This window comes from Trematomus bernacchii, unplaced genomic scaffold (assembly GCF_902827165.1).
Source record: "Trematomus bernacchii unplaced genomic scaffold, fTreBer1.1, whole genome shotgun sequence".
Lineage (NCBI taxonomy): Eukaryota > Metazoa > Chordata > Actinopteri > Perciformes > Nototheniidae > Trematomus > Trematomus bernacchii.
Window position 1 is genome coordinate 10590809 of NW_022988043.1, and position 16312 is coordinate 10607120.

General features: G+C 40.7%; 1 protein-coding gene across 1 annotated transcript in view; it reads left to right on the top strand.

The window, feature by feature from the left end:
• Positions 1–16312, top strand: part of msh3 (mutS homolog 3 (E. coli)) — a 45579-nt gene that overhangs the window by 2611 nt on the left and 26656 nt on the right. The window contains exons 4-14 of the mRNA XM_034118529.1: positions 791–1012; positions 2172–2288; positions 2375–2492; positions 2959–3086; positions 3925–4091; positions 7608–7717; positions 7905–8019; positions 8678–8762; positions 11162–11271; positions 13154–13286; positions 14941–15128. Coding sequence (XP_033974420.1) covers positions 791–1012; positions 2172–2288; positions 2375–2492; positions 2959–3086; positions 3925–4091; positions 7608–7717; positions 7905–8019; positions 8678–8762; positions 11162–11271; positions 13154–13286; positions 14941–15128 — 1493 coding nt within the window. The remainder of the gene's footprint in view (positions 1–790; positions 1013–2171; positions 2289–2374; positions 2493–2958; positions 3087–3924; positions 4092–7607; positions 7718–7904; positions 8020–8677; positions 8763–11161; positions 11272–13153; positions 13287–14940; positions 15129–16312) is intronic.

The following is a 16312-nucleotide window of genomic DNA, read 5'->3' on the forward strand; positions in this document are numbered from 1 at the left end:
CTATGACTCCATCCTATCCATCCTAGGGGAAACACTGGTAAGAATGTGTTTACATGACAAACACTCACATCATGATAGAGCTCTTTGCTCAATGGATTGTGGAAAAGAACATCATAATTTCTCTCTGTTAAACAGGTTTTCCCGGCAGACAGGAGAAGGCTTAGGTTTCCTTCAGATAACAAACCAACACAAATGTTTGAGCTGTGAAGAGTTTCTTCATTCTGCTCAGATCTCTTTAAAAACATTATGACACAAGCTTATTTTGTTGTACGTCAATCACCTTTAATTTCATTATTCTATATTTTTTAAGGAGTGAAAGGTATTGCAATTAAAACAACAATAGCACTAAAGTGATAAATCAGCCTAGCCAATAAATGGGCTGATGCGAACTGAATGCAGATAAATCAGTTTAATGTATTCTACACCTATAAAGTTTTGTCATGCCAAATCGGGCCATGAGCGTACAGTGGGGGTCAATTAGAGACACATAGACTCACAAAGTAAAAGCAATACCAGCATTGCTTCTGCCGCTGGTATCAAAAGGTTCCTCTACAGAAACGGCAACAATGTGCTTGAAGTCAATTAGGATCAATGTTTTCATACTGTGGTCACATTTCTGTCATATAACACATTTTAGGGATCTTTGTTATTGTTTGGTTCCAGTATTTTATCACTCAAGGGAAGTTAAGTAAATTTTTTCTCACATATCAGTTGGAAATAAAGAACTACATTCTTTGTGTGGGGAACTGTTTCTACTAAAATGATTTTTATGTCGTCTTTTCTATTGCAGGCGTTCCACTTTTCACAGTTTGCCAATTCAGGAGGAGGGGGAGGGGGAGTAAGGTTTGCAGATCTGAGTCCCCCCTCAGACTCGAACGCCCCCTCAAAGCGCTCAAAGAAAGTGTTCACCCCCCTGGAGCAGCAGGTGATCCAGCTGAAACAGCAGCACCCGGACGCGTTGTTGGCTGTGGAGTGTGGATACAAGTACAGGTTCTTTGGAGAGGATGCAGAGGTGAGAACTGCATCTGTGTTATTATGACGTATGTGGGTGCAAGGTTTAAGATATGCCTGAGAACATTCGAAACATTAACGGCCCGTCCACACAGCGGCGTGCGTTGAAGCTTGCCGGCGTGCGTGTCTGAAACTCGACCAACAACCAATCACATGATTCTCCCGCCCCTGACACACAAGCAGCGGTTTGATTGGCTAGAGCTTGTACTGGCATATGATTCGATTGGCTGACGCTTCTGCAGAGGCTTCAAAAGTTGAACATTGCTCAACTTTTGCGGCGAGCCACGCCAGCAAAGCTCCGCTTCGCTTCCCACAATGCAGTTCGGCAAAAAGTGACGTCACCCCATTCAAAGTGAATGGTGAAGCTTTCAACGCACGCCGCTGTGTGGACGGGCCGTAACTAACATTATAAAAAGAATGTAAAAAAAAAGTACAGTGCTGAAGTTATGTCATAGACATCTAATGTATCTTGTTGCAGAGATATCTACTGCAATTAGCATGCTAATCAGCTAGCCCCAGCCCTTCCTGTCTTGTAATACCACTTGTTCCTCTATAGGCAATATTGAGTTGCTGTAGTGTCAGTCTCAAACATATACAAATATCTCACTGTGTGAAAGTCATGTTTCATGTGGTAGATATTTGTTTCAATGCAGGTTATACGATATTTCCAGGTAATGGTAATTGTCAGGGAATAATTTCTCCCTACATGTTTACCTTTTGCCCTCTGACTTAGCTGACCAACCTTGAGCAGCCTTTATCTCCCATAAGGAGGGGCTGCCCTAGCAAGTTGTTGTTGTTGCCAGTTTATGACCGGGCAACTCTGTCAGAGATAGTTATTGTTGTGGGACACCTGGAACACATCCTTCTCGGGGTGTAGATGACCCCGAGCAATAAGCGACAACAAATGTGATTCAGTGTCCTCAGCTGTTTAGTCTATCTATTGAAGAAGGTTGATTATTACACTCTGAACTAGTTAAAACCTGGAGCTACAAGAGGGTTCTTCAGAATTGATTGTGGCATCTCAACCGTGTGGTCAACTCGTGGCCCGTGCCATGTCTTGTGAATTCTCCGGCCGAAGCTCCAAATAAACCGTCAGTGTTTGCCATCAAAGCTCCAGCTCTCCTCGTGTATCTCTATATAATCTTTGTTTGTGTGAGCAGATTGCTGCAAAGGAGCTGAATATCTTCTGTCACCTGGATCATAACTTCATGACGTGCAGCATCCCGACACACCGTCTGTTTGTTCACGTCCGACGGTTGGTGTCCCATGGACACAAGGTATGAAATATATCTTGCATATATTTCCTATATAGTAGCTGTTTAGAGTTACGTTGTTTCTCAATATTATTGTCCTTATTTTATAGGTTGGTGTGGTAAAGCAGACTGAGACGTCTGCAATCAAGGCCTCAGGAGCCAATAAGAGCGCTCTCTTCGCTCGTCAGCTGAGCGCTCTGTACACCAAGTCCACTCTGGTGGGAGAGGGTATCCTTACTGTGTGTGTGTGTGTGTGTGTGTGTGTGTGGTGGTTGTGTGTGTGTGGATGTGTGTGTGTGTGTGTGTGTGTGTGTGTGTGTGTGTGTGTGTGTGTGTGTGTGTGTGTGTGTGATTGTGTGTGTGTGTGTGTGTGTGTGTGTGTGTGTGGTGTGTGTGTGTGTGTGTGTGTGTGTGTGTGTGTGCTGTGTGTGTGTGTGTGTGTGTGTGTGTGTGTGTGGTGTGTGTGTGTGTGGTGTGTGTGTGTGTGTGTGTGTGTGTGTGTGTGTGTGTGTGAGTGTGTGTGTGTGTGTGTGTGGTGTGTGTGTGTGTGTGTGTGTGTGTGTGTGTGTGTGTGTGTGTGTGTGTGTGTGGTGTGTGTGTGTGTGTGTGTGTGTGTGTGTGTGTGTGTGTGTGTGTGAAGCAGCTTTTTATGTCTCTGTCTTTCTAAAGTGGTGTCCTTGACAGTTTTTCTGAGATGTGAACCCGGTGTGCAGTCTGGGGGGGGTCTGTGGTGACGTGGTGTCGGACCCCCCCGACAGCTTCCTGCTTTGTATCAGTGAGAGCTGGGACAAAGTGAAGAAGCAGCTCACTGTGGGGCTGGTGGTGAGTCTGATCAGTTCATATTCATAAAAACTACAGATGCTCTCAGGCAAGGAGCTGAATCAGGTTCTTCAGTTTAAAGCAAATTCATATTTATAGTTTATGTAAAGATAAGAGAAGGTTTTCATCTATATTTTGTGCACATTTCTTTTGTTTATTTTTATGTAAAGGGTTTGAAATACCACTCTTATTAAAATGTCATCTAATTTCTACATCTCTGTAGTCATTAAGGAGGCTTGGTCTATGCGGAGAAGTAGTGGGTTACTTTAAAAATATGCATACAGTGAGTGGGATGGGAGAAAATTCAATATGATAATTTATGGCCTTCAATGTAATCAAATCTTGATTCAATGATATATGGAGATAAACAAGAAGGCCTATATCGGCATAGACTAATTAGGCCATATGACCCGGACACAACAGTAATAAATAAATAATTGTCAGCAGTCAGAGATTATTTCAAATCAGCTCTCCCCTGAACATCTGTGGTCTTTGACTTACATTTGAGGAAGTGTTATCCCTTCCCTTGAATCAACTGGATTAGCCAAAAGCAGATGTTTCTAATTTCCTATTTTATTAAGAATTAAGAGTATTTCAATTTGTTTCCAAGATAAGGTTTCTAGATTTGTAACTATATCACAAAATACCATAATGGTAATAGAAGATTCTTTAGCCCTGCGCTGATATCAAGAATCAAGTGTTAAAAAACAAGTTAATGTTAATAATCTATCACAGCCGGTTGTAAAATGTGAACTTTGAGTACAAGCTGTACTTCTTTAACATAATCTGATTTAGAAGGAAAGCATGAGTGTGTACATTCAATTTGTGTTTGTGTTTGCAGGCAGTCCAGCCCAGCACAGGTGACGTGTTACTGGATTGTTTTCCTGATGATGCGTCTCGCTCCGAGCTGGAGGGTCGTGTCCTGAAGATCAACCCTGTGGAGATCCTGGTGCCCTCTGACCTCTCAGAGCAGACTCACAGACTCCTGCAGAGCATCGCTGCCGCCAGGTAATCTGCTGTCAGGCCACTAGAGGGCAGTCTGCTCCCATTTACAGTACATGTCACTTGTTAGACGCTTTTATCCAAAGCGACTTACATACATTCAATACTGTGGGCAATCCCCACAGGAACAATTTGGGGTGAAGTGTCTTGTCCAAGGACACAATGGAATGTTGACTGCAGCGGGATTCAAACCAGTGCCCCTGTGATCAGAAGGTCAGCACACTAACCAATGAGCCACAACCTCCCTGTTTAGTACAGGACAGTATGTTCTCTAGTTAACATTTTAGGCACAATGTAAACAGCTTCATGTCCATCCAGGGTAAAATGTTCTATATCTATAAACTGATAGGATAAACAGTTTTAGTTTTTCTATATTTCTTGCTCAGATTAGCTTGTTTTTGGCAGTGTTTCATATGGACATTTTATTTCTCTTGCATGTAGATACAGCACAAACCTCACATAGCCAGCTGGAAAACCGAATCAGGGGGGGTTACTACTTATAGTTTTACCTTTATCCCAATGTTTTGTTCAATGTTTTACCCCAACTTCTCCATTTCACTTCAACTCTGCTTTATATAGTAGCTGCTCTTTTAAAGCACATAGCTAAGTTCACATTCTCATTGTCGGTCCGAATGATTTCAGACATTTGGCAGTCAAATCCATCCAGTGATAAGGAGCATATATGCAAACCAGGTACAACAGGGAGTTGTGAGCTTTTTTGTTGTTACAACCGATGCGCCGATGCAAAAACAGACCTCAATATAATGAATGTAGGCTCCAGTGTTGACCAAGATACCAAACAGAGCTAAACCGTGCGTTTTCTTTTCACAGGCTGACTCACACGGTCAGCAACAGTGACTTTTGAGCTGATGAATTCCAGAAACCTGTTGCCTCTCATTGTGCCGCCATTCAGATCCTCTTTGCTGACAGTCTGCACCCAGCATGTTCACACCAGCAGGGACGGGCTCCTCTGGAGGCTGCCTGTGATTGTATTATGTTCTGAAAATGAAACGAGGGAGTGGGAGGCAGTGCAGTGGATTAGATTAGAGGGGAATAGTTAGATAAATGGGAAGGATCTCTGCCACTTTTTGTCTTTGACTCCTTGAACGTGCACTTATCTCCTTATTCACCTTTTCTTTTTATTCCGGTGGCTTCTTTTTTTCCCTCTTTGTTTAAATTCAATTCTAGAAAATGTGGTTCATTTGTATTCATTCCTCTCGGTCTTTCTCTCTCCCCCTCCTCATTTTCTCACCGTCTATGTGAGTGATTATAGCGGAGATGGGCCTGTAAAGGCCATTCCAATTATTGTGTTTGAACAGCACTGCTCTCTAGCGTTGTGCTCATCAGAGACAAGACTCTTCTCAATTTGCAGCGTGTATCATACAAATACAGGGCAGCTCGGTCTGTTCTGCTCGGATAGAAAATTCATCACATTTATATTCACACAAGCCTGTTACAGATCACCATTACTGTAGACCTTTCACAATATTCTTCTAGGTGATTTTCTTTTCCTCAATGATTTTTTTTTATGCTTCCGACTGAAATGAATGACACTTTAAATGCATAAATTATTTGGAAATAGATGTTTTGCAATGACACATTATATTGCTGTTAATCCCACCCATTAAAAAATCTTAAAGCAAGAGCCACCCAGGCGATTTAGAAGAGGGGTTTTTGTGGCTGCTGACGTTAGCTTCACAGCCTCCGTGTCTCTGGGGTTGGCTGACGAGAAGTGCCCCCTAGCAACGGGATGTATGTGTGTCCATGGAGAGGCAGGTAATGAGTCCCTGCGAGGATGGGAGTATCTTGGTGCAATATTACTTTACTTATTCTCAGCCTGGAGTCATGAGTCAGGATGAGAGCAGTGACATCGAGAGCTGAATGAATGATGCTGTCAACACAAAGGCTCTTGCTCTTTAAGATTTCAAGTCGATCACAGACACTCCGACACACAAAACATAATTTGTGTTTGATGTCTGTATGGATTTAAACGGCCACTCAGGGCTTTGTATTCACCCTACAGAAATAGATACTAATCGAGCGCCTTGATCTGTTTTGCACATTAACCTCTGCCTCTAACATCTCTGCCTTAACCTTTAACATCACTGCTTATGATTGATCACCATCACGAAGGCAAACAAAACAAAACAAATGTCTTATTGTTAAGAACCCACCTCTTCACATCTGCAGTGACACACTAAACCCAGAAAACAAAAGATGTAACATATTTTTCTCATTTGCCTTTCGTTTTGGAATTGTTTTTGTTTTTATTTTGCAAGATTTTGAGATATGTGTGTCAGAGGCATGTTTCTCCGCCAGTACAATGGAGGTGGATGGAGCTCATTTGAGCTTATTGTTGAAAACTGGTGTTTGAAAATCATACAAATATCTGCAAAACTTGCCTTCCCATCCACTACACTCTGTTCTGTGTTTAGTGCTATTACAGTAAACATGTGAAACATTGTAAACATTATTCCTTTTTAACATCAGCATTATAGCATCCTCTTTGTGACCATGTTAGCTTGCGGTTTTTGGCATTAAACTCAAAATACAGTTGCATCAATGCTTCTCTATATTTGAAAGACTATGGTTTATAGAGAAATGTCTTGAGATATCTTGAATTAGCGCAATATAGACATAAATTAACTTGGCTACCTTAGCACAGCTGGATCCCATGGCTGTTGTGTCATGTCATTCAATATCTTGAAGCAACAAAAAAAAAAATCACCTTCTTTTATAGGGGCGGAAAGCAACATAAAATAAAATAATCTAAACGCTACTTACCAGAAGAGCCGAGCATGTGTTTCCTGGTTATTTAAGGGTACATTTTGACAAATTGGTGGCATAAACTTGAATGAGATTTGTTGTTTCCTCGGGCCTCTCAGGGTTTTGCAGAATGCCACACAACACTGCTGTGTCCCTGGATCGATAGCAGCAATTGTCGCTGTTCTCGTAAACCCCATAATATGGTTGAATTGACTGCTTAAATGATTAATGGTTGTGTTTGCACTGAGGGCACAATATGCGGTCTATTGATCACTAACATGCAATCTTTGCTCCCAGTCTTACCAGTGACTGAAGTGAGAGATAATGATTCTTCTGTGTGTGTGTGTGTGTGTGTTTGTTTGTGTGTATGTATGTTTGTGTGTGAGTTTAAGCATTAGGAAGTGGAAGAAAGAAAATGCTCCAGCAGCACTGTGTTCAAAGCCACGTGTTTGCCTTGGTTGCCCTGGCAACAACAGCGGACAAAGCAACCGAGTCCTTGAAAGCAGCAACGCCGAGCAAGTGAATGGAGAAACCGGGAGATGCAGGGAAAGTGTGTGTGTGTGTGTGTGTGTGTGTGTGTGTATCCACTGAATGTGGTTGAACAAAAGGATGGCTGGAACATGCAGTGCTTCTGTGTCTAATTTAACTCACAGACAGGAAAATGATCAGATATCAGAGGTTGTGTTTCCTTCATCTACTCATCTGTACAGTCACAAGCACAACTTAAATCTATGCTGTCCTGTTGTCCTCCTGTAGCGCTCAGGCTGATGACCGAGTGAGAGTTGAGAAGAGGGACAGCGCTCAGTTTGAGTTCGCCTCGGCCATGAACACAGCCACAGAGTTCTACTGCCACGCCCAGGAGAAAGGTGTGTTTGTGCCTCTGGGTGCTTTTTGGTTTTAAATCCTTTACTCTATATAACCCTCAGTTACTCACATACTCTCAATGAGACCAAGACAGCCATTCAGCTCTCACACGCTGGATGTGTGTAAGGAGTGTGCCTGTGACTCATGGCTGTTTTATCTGTGACATGTTTGTGTTTCTGTATCCTTCAGGCTCTCGCTCTCTCTCGAGTGTAGCATCCTTGGAGAGCCCAGTGATCTGCTGTCTGGGGCCCCTCATCCAGTACCTCCAAGAATTCAACTTGGAGAGAGTTCTTAGAAGTGAAAGGTATTTGCACACTCAGCAATGCAGGTTATTGTTTGCTATGAAATCCTTGGTAGAGCTGAAACGATTAGACAGTTCATTGATTAGGTGATTGTCTTCTTTAACTGCTGCTGCCTAACTTGGCCAGGACTCTTGAGAAGAGAGAGAAAGAGATTTTTAATCACAATGAGATCTTCCTGGTTAAATAAAGGTTGAATAAAATAAAATGAAATGGTTTAAATTGTATATTTTTATGTATTGTTCCAGTCACTCATAGATAGATAGGTACACTTTGCTGCTTTTCTTTGTTATGCATACTTTTAAACTGAATCTCCTTGGGTTTTGGACTTTCATTGACTTAACTTACAGTATATATTTCATAAAGATTAAGCTAATGTAATAGATAGGGAAAATAATATATATACCACAATGTTTTTCTAAACTTATTTCAGACTTGATTTAATATCCATATTGTCTCCTTTATACCTGTACAACATTTTGGGGTGACCTCCATTTACAATCCAAGAAGAAAGAGCAGTTACTTTTTCCTAAAATTGCTCTGATTTAAGTTAAAGAAAGCTATTTTAATATTCTAGTCTTCACTATTGAACATACATTGTATTGCTACATGGATGATTATATCATGCAGCTGTATTTAAATATGATTTCTTGCTCCACGCAGCTCATTTCGGCGTCTGTCCTGTGAGTCGGAGGGTATGATCCTTGGTGCGGCCACCCTCAGGAACCTGGAGATCCTAAACAATCAGGTGAAGACACATCTCTGCTGGCAGTCAGTGTAATGAAGGGGTGGAGTCAGTCAGGATGATACATGGTTTACACGGCAACATACTTTATAATCCTCTTGTGTATAATTACTAAACAGAAACATCCACACTTTGTCTTTAGCTGGTAACGACAAATGTGCTTTTTTAATTAAGTTGGCTAAAACCAGGACTGTTTTCAAGTCTTAAGTCAGGTTTCTAATGTGTTATGGAAAGGCATGAAAGAGCACCTCAAAGGTCAGTCAGTTGCATACATTTAAGCTCTCAATTCAATTCAAATCATTAAAATGTTAACTTTGTCTTTTAACCCTCATGGGGGTTTGTGGTTTTGTAAAATGTTTTTACAAATATTCAATGTATTCCTGTGTAATCTATCCCCCTCACAATGAATTAACCCCATATCTGGCATTGTCCCAATTTAGAAATGTGACTTTGTCCAATATTGATGACATTCCCCTCAGCCTTAGCTGTGCTTTGTGTTTGTGGCTGATGAGCAGATGTTAGCAATGTAACATGCTAAACTAAGAAGAGAACATGTTAACAGAATACCTGCTAAACATTAGAGTGTTAATAACAATAGTCATATGGAGCATTTTACTATGCTAAAGTCGGCATTCAGACAGAAAGGCATTTATGTGTTTTGTTTGAGTCAAAGTTCAGTGTCTCTAATCAAGTAAGGTCAAGTCTGTAGGGACTATGAGTTCAGTTGTGCTCTCTTTCTGACGATTGCCTATACCAGGGGTACTCAAACTTTTTTATTAAAGGTCCACTTGTGAATTGTATACCAGGTCTCTGGTCCGGATCAATGCCAGTAAAGTACCCCCCCCCCCCCCCAAGCAGTTTCTTACAGCGCGCTATGCATGTGGGGGTTTCCCGACATGTCGTTGCAGTAAATTAAAGGGTGTTACATGTTGTCGTTGCTGTGGACCTTCTTAATCTACCTTCTTTGGGGGCCCCCTTCTGGTCCAAGCACTTGCCTGCCTTGCCTGTCGGCAAACAGCGCCCCTTTATACACACACACATTCAATACATACATATAGTATGGTGGCTTGAACTAGTGGGAGAAATGGCACTGTTTGTCTGTAGTCAATGCTTTGAACCTCGGCAAAAAAGGCATTAGAAGCATTAGAAAGTCAAGGTAAACTTGCGGTTAACTTGCGGTCTGCAATGCGTGTCACGCTCGCGCACACAAGTAAATATATATGCACGTTCATTCTCACAACGCGTCAGACACAAGAAAATATACATTAATTTACATCAGAATCAGAAATTGTTTATTTTGTATAATTTTTATTTTTTATAATGGGACACAGGGTTCGGTCCGGATTGATTTGCAGTTCGGTCCGGATCCGGATCTTGGTCCGGAGTTTGAGAAGCCCTGGCCTATACACTGAAAGTTAATGCTAAGACAAAAAGGTAATGTTTGTAACCATGAAAACAAACAAAGGCACCAAAGGTACACAAACAAACGTTTTGTTCATTGAAATAAGTATAAATAGTTTACTGGAATGTTTCACCGAGCCTGTATAATAAAAAAAAAAAGGAAGGAATACAAAGTACTTTAGACATCGGTATTTTGTATAAAGTACATTAGTGTGTCTAGCTGCTTTTAGTGAATCATTCAAATGCCTACTGTGTGCATCACAAATGACATATTGCAGTGTTGAGTTCATTTTGACATAGAAGTCAGATGTTCCTCTGTAATTGTTGTTTCTAATTTGGGTTGTGTGTAGAGTTTTGGCTCAATGAGCCCAATTTCTAAACAAGTATAAATATAAAATATGCAGGTCTAGAGCAAGGTCACGAAAGACAGCTGAACAGGTGCATGTCAGGAATCATTTACTGTAGAGTTGTAGTATTTAACAAACTTCAACATGATGTTTGCAACATTTACCTCAGTAAAAAAAGCCTGGAGAGTAGAGAGAGTTTTCCATTTTTATCAAGCTTTTAGCACAAGGGTGTTGACAGCCGCCTAGCTAGAAATGTCATGCAGCTTACCGGCTGGATGGCCACCTTCCAGTGCAAATAGTTTTTATATGTCAAGACTGTCCACATGATGTCTGTACACGTTGAAAAAAATCAGCTGCCAGCGTCGTTGCACACTGTAATGTAATGGATGAGTTAAATTGTCGTTTCTCCGATCACAAGAAAATGTTCAGTGACTGTTCAGACTTGCGTGGGCGACGGCTCAAAAGTTCAGCACGACTCTGCTGCTGTGGCATGTTTGTCACACATGGAGTTCAAGCTGAGTTCAAACCTCCTCACCTGGCTGCTTAAGGCTTCCCTCACCTGCCCATATCTATTACTTCATGTTATTATCCTTCCTGTGTCACAGTCAAATGAAGTCGTCTGTTTTGTGTTTGTGTCCGGTCTTTGGGTGACAGACAGATGGCAGGCTGAAGGGCAGTCTGTTGTGGGTGTTGGACCACACTCGCACTTCATTTGGGAAGAGACTGATGAGGAATTGGGTGAGCCAGCCCCTCACAGACCCGCAGTGAGTACAGGAGACCCTCTGTCCTCTAAAGGAGCTTATCTAGGCTTGACATTCAGTTTCACAGTGCCCCAAAATAAATCTGAACCCTAGGATTTCATCTTCCTAGTGCTCTTTTCCTATGCTTTCACTGAAAGAATAGTCCTGAGCAACAGATGTGAAAGACTACAATGTTTATCATCTGCACTGGTGTAGGTTACAAATAATGTGTATTGTAGGAGTGTAAGAAAATATCAATCCACTTAGGTGTTGTGATATTGTGTTATTGTTTTATGTTTTGAGATACGGAATTGATTCTCAAAACAGAATAACACATTTTGTTTTAGTTAATAGTTAACATGCAAACATTTGTTGTAGACGGTAGCTCAGTATGTTAAAAAAATGCTATGATTTTGATGTTACAGGGACTTTAACAAATACAAATGCAGATTCCACTATGCTGTTTGCATAACACACTTTTTATTCTGATTGAATGCATATGGCCTGTTTTTTTAATTACCACAATATATGCTTACAGTATTGTAATATAATGAATCGTAACCCCTGTATCTTGATATAAATAAATATTGACAGATTTTTGCCAATACACAGCCTGTATATATATATATATATATATATATACAGTATATATATAGTATTGTATATTGACAATATAACATTGTATGCAATCATTTTAGGTTTAATTACCTGGAACGACACATGTCTTTGAGTCACTTCTGCATTATTGAGCTCCAATAGCAAATGTCTTAATTTGAGAAAAATATGAATATCCCTATCATTATGATTAAAATGATTGTGACTATTTTGATATGACATGAATGCAGCATTATTCCAAAGCTGTTTACCATCCTTTGAATAATTCCTTTAATTAAAAGTCAGTGTAGCACAAGGATGTTCTCTAGAGAACTTAAGGCAGCGTTCATCATCTGAACATTTACTTATTGTTCAACCAGTTGAGCAGTGTTTCTTAAAAGAGGAACAACTGCTCTGCGAAAACCCTTAAAAAATGTTCAGGGGGTGATGTCATTAAATAAAAATACAGAAATGTACACACAACACTTTTTCTACAAAAATCTCTGAGTTAATTTATTGCAGTGCCGTTCCACTTCTCTTCTCTGCAACGTAATTCTATTATCCATATTTGGATATTGTGTTGGTATTTTGTGTGTGTGTGTTTGTCCCTCTCCCTCCCACAGTGCAGGGATTACAGTTGGGGATTGGGCTCTGCCCTCAGATTATACAGATAGCTCCTCTACAGAATTGAAACATGTATAAAACCCAGATTACACGCAGTCACACGAAATCCAAGGCACACAGGGCAGCAGCACATGACAACTAAGCCTTACTTTATCTGCTTTTTTCAGTACATTTTTCAGACTATGTTTTTCATAATATTAATTTGTAACCTTTGTGTCTTTGGTACAATGACACTTTCCAGGTTATGTGCTATTTGGATACAAGTTAAATTAATGTTTTTTAACACCAAATACTATTTCTTGATAAATACTAAAATGTTGCCTAGGTTATTATTTTTCTTAAAGTCATAAACACATTAAATACTACAGTAATACACATTTAATCCATCTCCAGAAAAGATAACCTAAAGATACTGTAATCGCTACATTCAAAGCTGGTTGGCTTCAATTAGTTCAGGAAACTGGTAAATCTCAGAAAATGAACATAATTTGTGAAGTTAATTGCTCTAAATTCAAAGTTACACAGCCTTTCAATCAAGTCTAATTCAGCTCCCCAAAATGAGATCTGGTGATGACTGATTGATGAACATTTTCATACCTTTAACTATTTGAATTCCATCTTTTCTATCAACTCTCTGATTTTGTGTGTGATCTCTCTCCTTTCCTTCTGTCTTTCCCCTCATGAACAGGTCTCTCTCAGAGAGGCAGGATGCTGTGCAGGAGATCCTGGAGTCGCCCTCCCTCACTCTAAGTTCCATCAAATCCCTGCTGTCACATCTGCCCGATTTGGAAAGAGGCATCTGTAGCATTTACCACAAAAAGGTAAAATGCAATAAAAGGAACACACTCATCTTTTGCCCCACTGATCATATTGTTTTTTCTACAACTGGTTATCATTAACACAGCATCTGTTGGCGTAGTGACACAGATTAAAACCGTTAGAGAAAAAGATCACAACTACAAAAATCTGGCAAAGGCATCAAGAAGAGCAGACCTCCTTTTCCTGGACGTTATGCATAAAAATGAAAACCAATAAAAATGTTCTCTCCCCGACTCCGTCACCCCCTTCTTCTCTTTCTCTTGCTCTCTATCTGTCTTTCTCTCTCTTTTTATGACATGCATCTTGATTAACAGCAGCGAGCAGTCACCTCATTGGCACTTACCTGATTGTCTGACACAATCTCATTTCCCATCGGATCCATTTTTGAAATGTCAGATGGCTCTTGTGTGTGTATGTCTGTGTGTGTGTGTGATGAGAGTGTGTGTGATAAGTGTGTGTGATGAGAGGGTCACTTTGATCTGAGCTCATGTTCAACTCTTCTAGCTCCTTTTTATATATTGTTAAAAGAAAACGATCAAATGAGAACACACACACACACACACACACACACACACACACACACACACACACAGGGGCCTTGATTGTCATTTAGCCCATGTGTAGATAGATGTGGCTGTGTGTAATGGTCTGTGTCTCTATGGCTCCATTGACATAATGGGAGGGAGGGCATGCTCCTAGTCTCCAGTCGCTCTCTGGGTTCATAAAAGAGCATCTCGGGGGCTGCTGACATGGGGGACCATTAGAACTGCAGCATGTGATTAATGCCATAAACCACTGTCAGTGTGACGCCCATTAACCTTTCAGCACTTGGTACGATACTCTGAAGTCACTAATGGCCATTTGAAGTCGATAAAATCGGAAATATTAGCTATGTTCTGAGCATTGATTAAACATTACCTTGATTGTATCGTAAGTCATATTCGGTTTTATGTTTAAAGCTGCAAAAGAGACATAAAGCTACTATGTTTGAGATGAAGGACAGCTGTGTTTCTTATGTTGTGGATTGTCAGCAATCACTAGAAGAGCTCAAATACAGACAAAATTAAATAAATATTTAGTACCTTTGGTCATCGCCTTTTTATAAGGTGCAGTCTGCGCTTTTAATCCAATACACCTTTTGTCAAATTGAGCCAATCTTTCTCCAGAATCACATACTCCACCTTTAAAGTTTCCATTAACAAATATGTCTTGTTGGAATATCTTAAATGATGAAAGATATCAATAACTTTTAAAAGTTCAGACTAAATCTTGTAGATGCATTTGAATGACATTTGTCTCACATATGTAATGCAGGGAATGGCTGCGATTTGAGCTTTTTGTAAAGACTTGCAGACTGTGCTGCTGCTAATGATAGTGTCTCTCAGAGCGTTGGCTGTAATAGGTCGTCTCTCTTCAAGCTTTGCTGCCAGACCCATCGCTGACGAGATTTAGAGATCTAATCTTTCTGGCTTGCAGACTCCCCCAGTAACACAACACACACAAACATTCACAGAGGGAAACAGAACAAAATAGCTAGTGTTTTGTTGGAGAATAAAGATGCTATTTCCAATATATAGTCATTTTTTCCAACCACGTCCAAAGATTGCTCAAACATTTATCTTCATCAAAAGTAATGCATAACTGTGTGTGTTCCAGTGTTCCACGCAGGAGTTTTACCTCATTAGCAGTGGTCTCTCCCGCCTGGGGCTGGAACTGCAGGCCTTGCTCCCAGCTATCCAATCACAGATCAGCTCTGCGCTCCTCCGAGGCCTCCTATTGGACACTCCTGACCTGCTGGCTCCCGCCCACAGCCACCTCAAGGTGCTCAATGAAAAGGCTGCCAAGTGAGTATCCAGCAGCATGAAACAAAAGTATTTGTTAGTGAAAGAGGAGGGACAAAGTACTTTGCACGAGCAGCAATACAAACAAAGTATTGAGATAATACAGAAAACCAATGGCCTTAAACAAAACATTTTCATTTATAAGTGATGCATTGTTAGAGCAGATTACTTACTGTTGCTTAACAAAGTTGTGTGAAAGTCTTAAAGGTCCCATGTCATGGCCATTTCTACTGATCATAATTCCATTGTTGAGGTCTACTAGAATAGATTTATATTGTGCAATTTTCCAAACTCACATTGGTTTCTCATACAGCATCTCTGTATAGTATGTGTATTCACTCTCTGTCCTAAATGGCTTGTTGGAGCTCCTGCCCCCCCCCCTCCCTGTGAACCCAGTGGCCATCTGCGAGACAGCGAGACACAGCGAAACCCAGCCCGAAACCAGCCTGAAACCAGCCCGAGCACACACACACACACACCCGCAGCCTCGCCACGTCCCGCCGTCTCAGGCGGAGAAATCGGCAGAGCTGCAGCTGAGAAAAGATTGAGTGTGTGTGTGTGAGGAAGGCACTTTACGTTACGTTACGTCACTATACCCAAATACGTCACTATACCCAGGAAGAAAACAATGGAAAATGAGAAATCTCCAACGAGGCGTTCTGGGGCAGCATAGACAGGCCTTTTCTGTGTTCAAGTTTTACTCGCTACAGGGTGTACTTTGAGGGGTTGTGACTCTGCAGACCGTTTAGCTACATAACACACAAGGGGACGGGTAATAACCAGAAAAGATTTTGAATGATCCTAACAAATGGCGATGGTCAATCAGGACAATACATTTTATTTAATTGCCTTTTTGCATTGAGGATTAATCTATACATTTAAAGGAGAAATTATGCTAGAACATTATATAGAACATGTACATGCTTCAATTAAATACAACTGAAAAACTTGGTTTCTTAAAGATGTTTTAAATTAAAAAAACGAATTCTCTGTAAATGGAGGAATTGGTCTATTTGCCTCTTCTATATTGGACTAATTTTATTTAATCGCTAACTCCAAAAAGTTTGATTGCTAAACACTGTTGTATATGGGTAAATCTATAATTAGTTTGATCAAGGTATGTGAAAATCTGAAAAACATCAAAGTACCAACACTGCTGAAGAGGTGGACTGACCAAAATGTTTAAT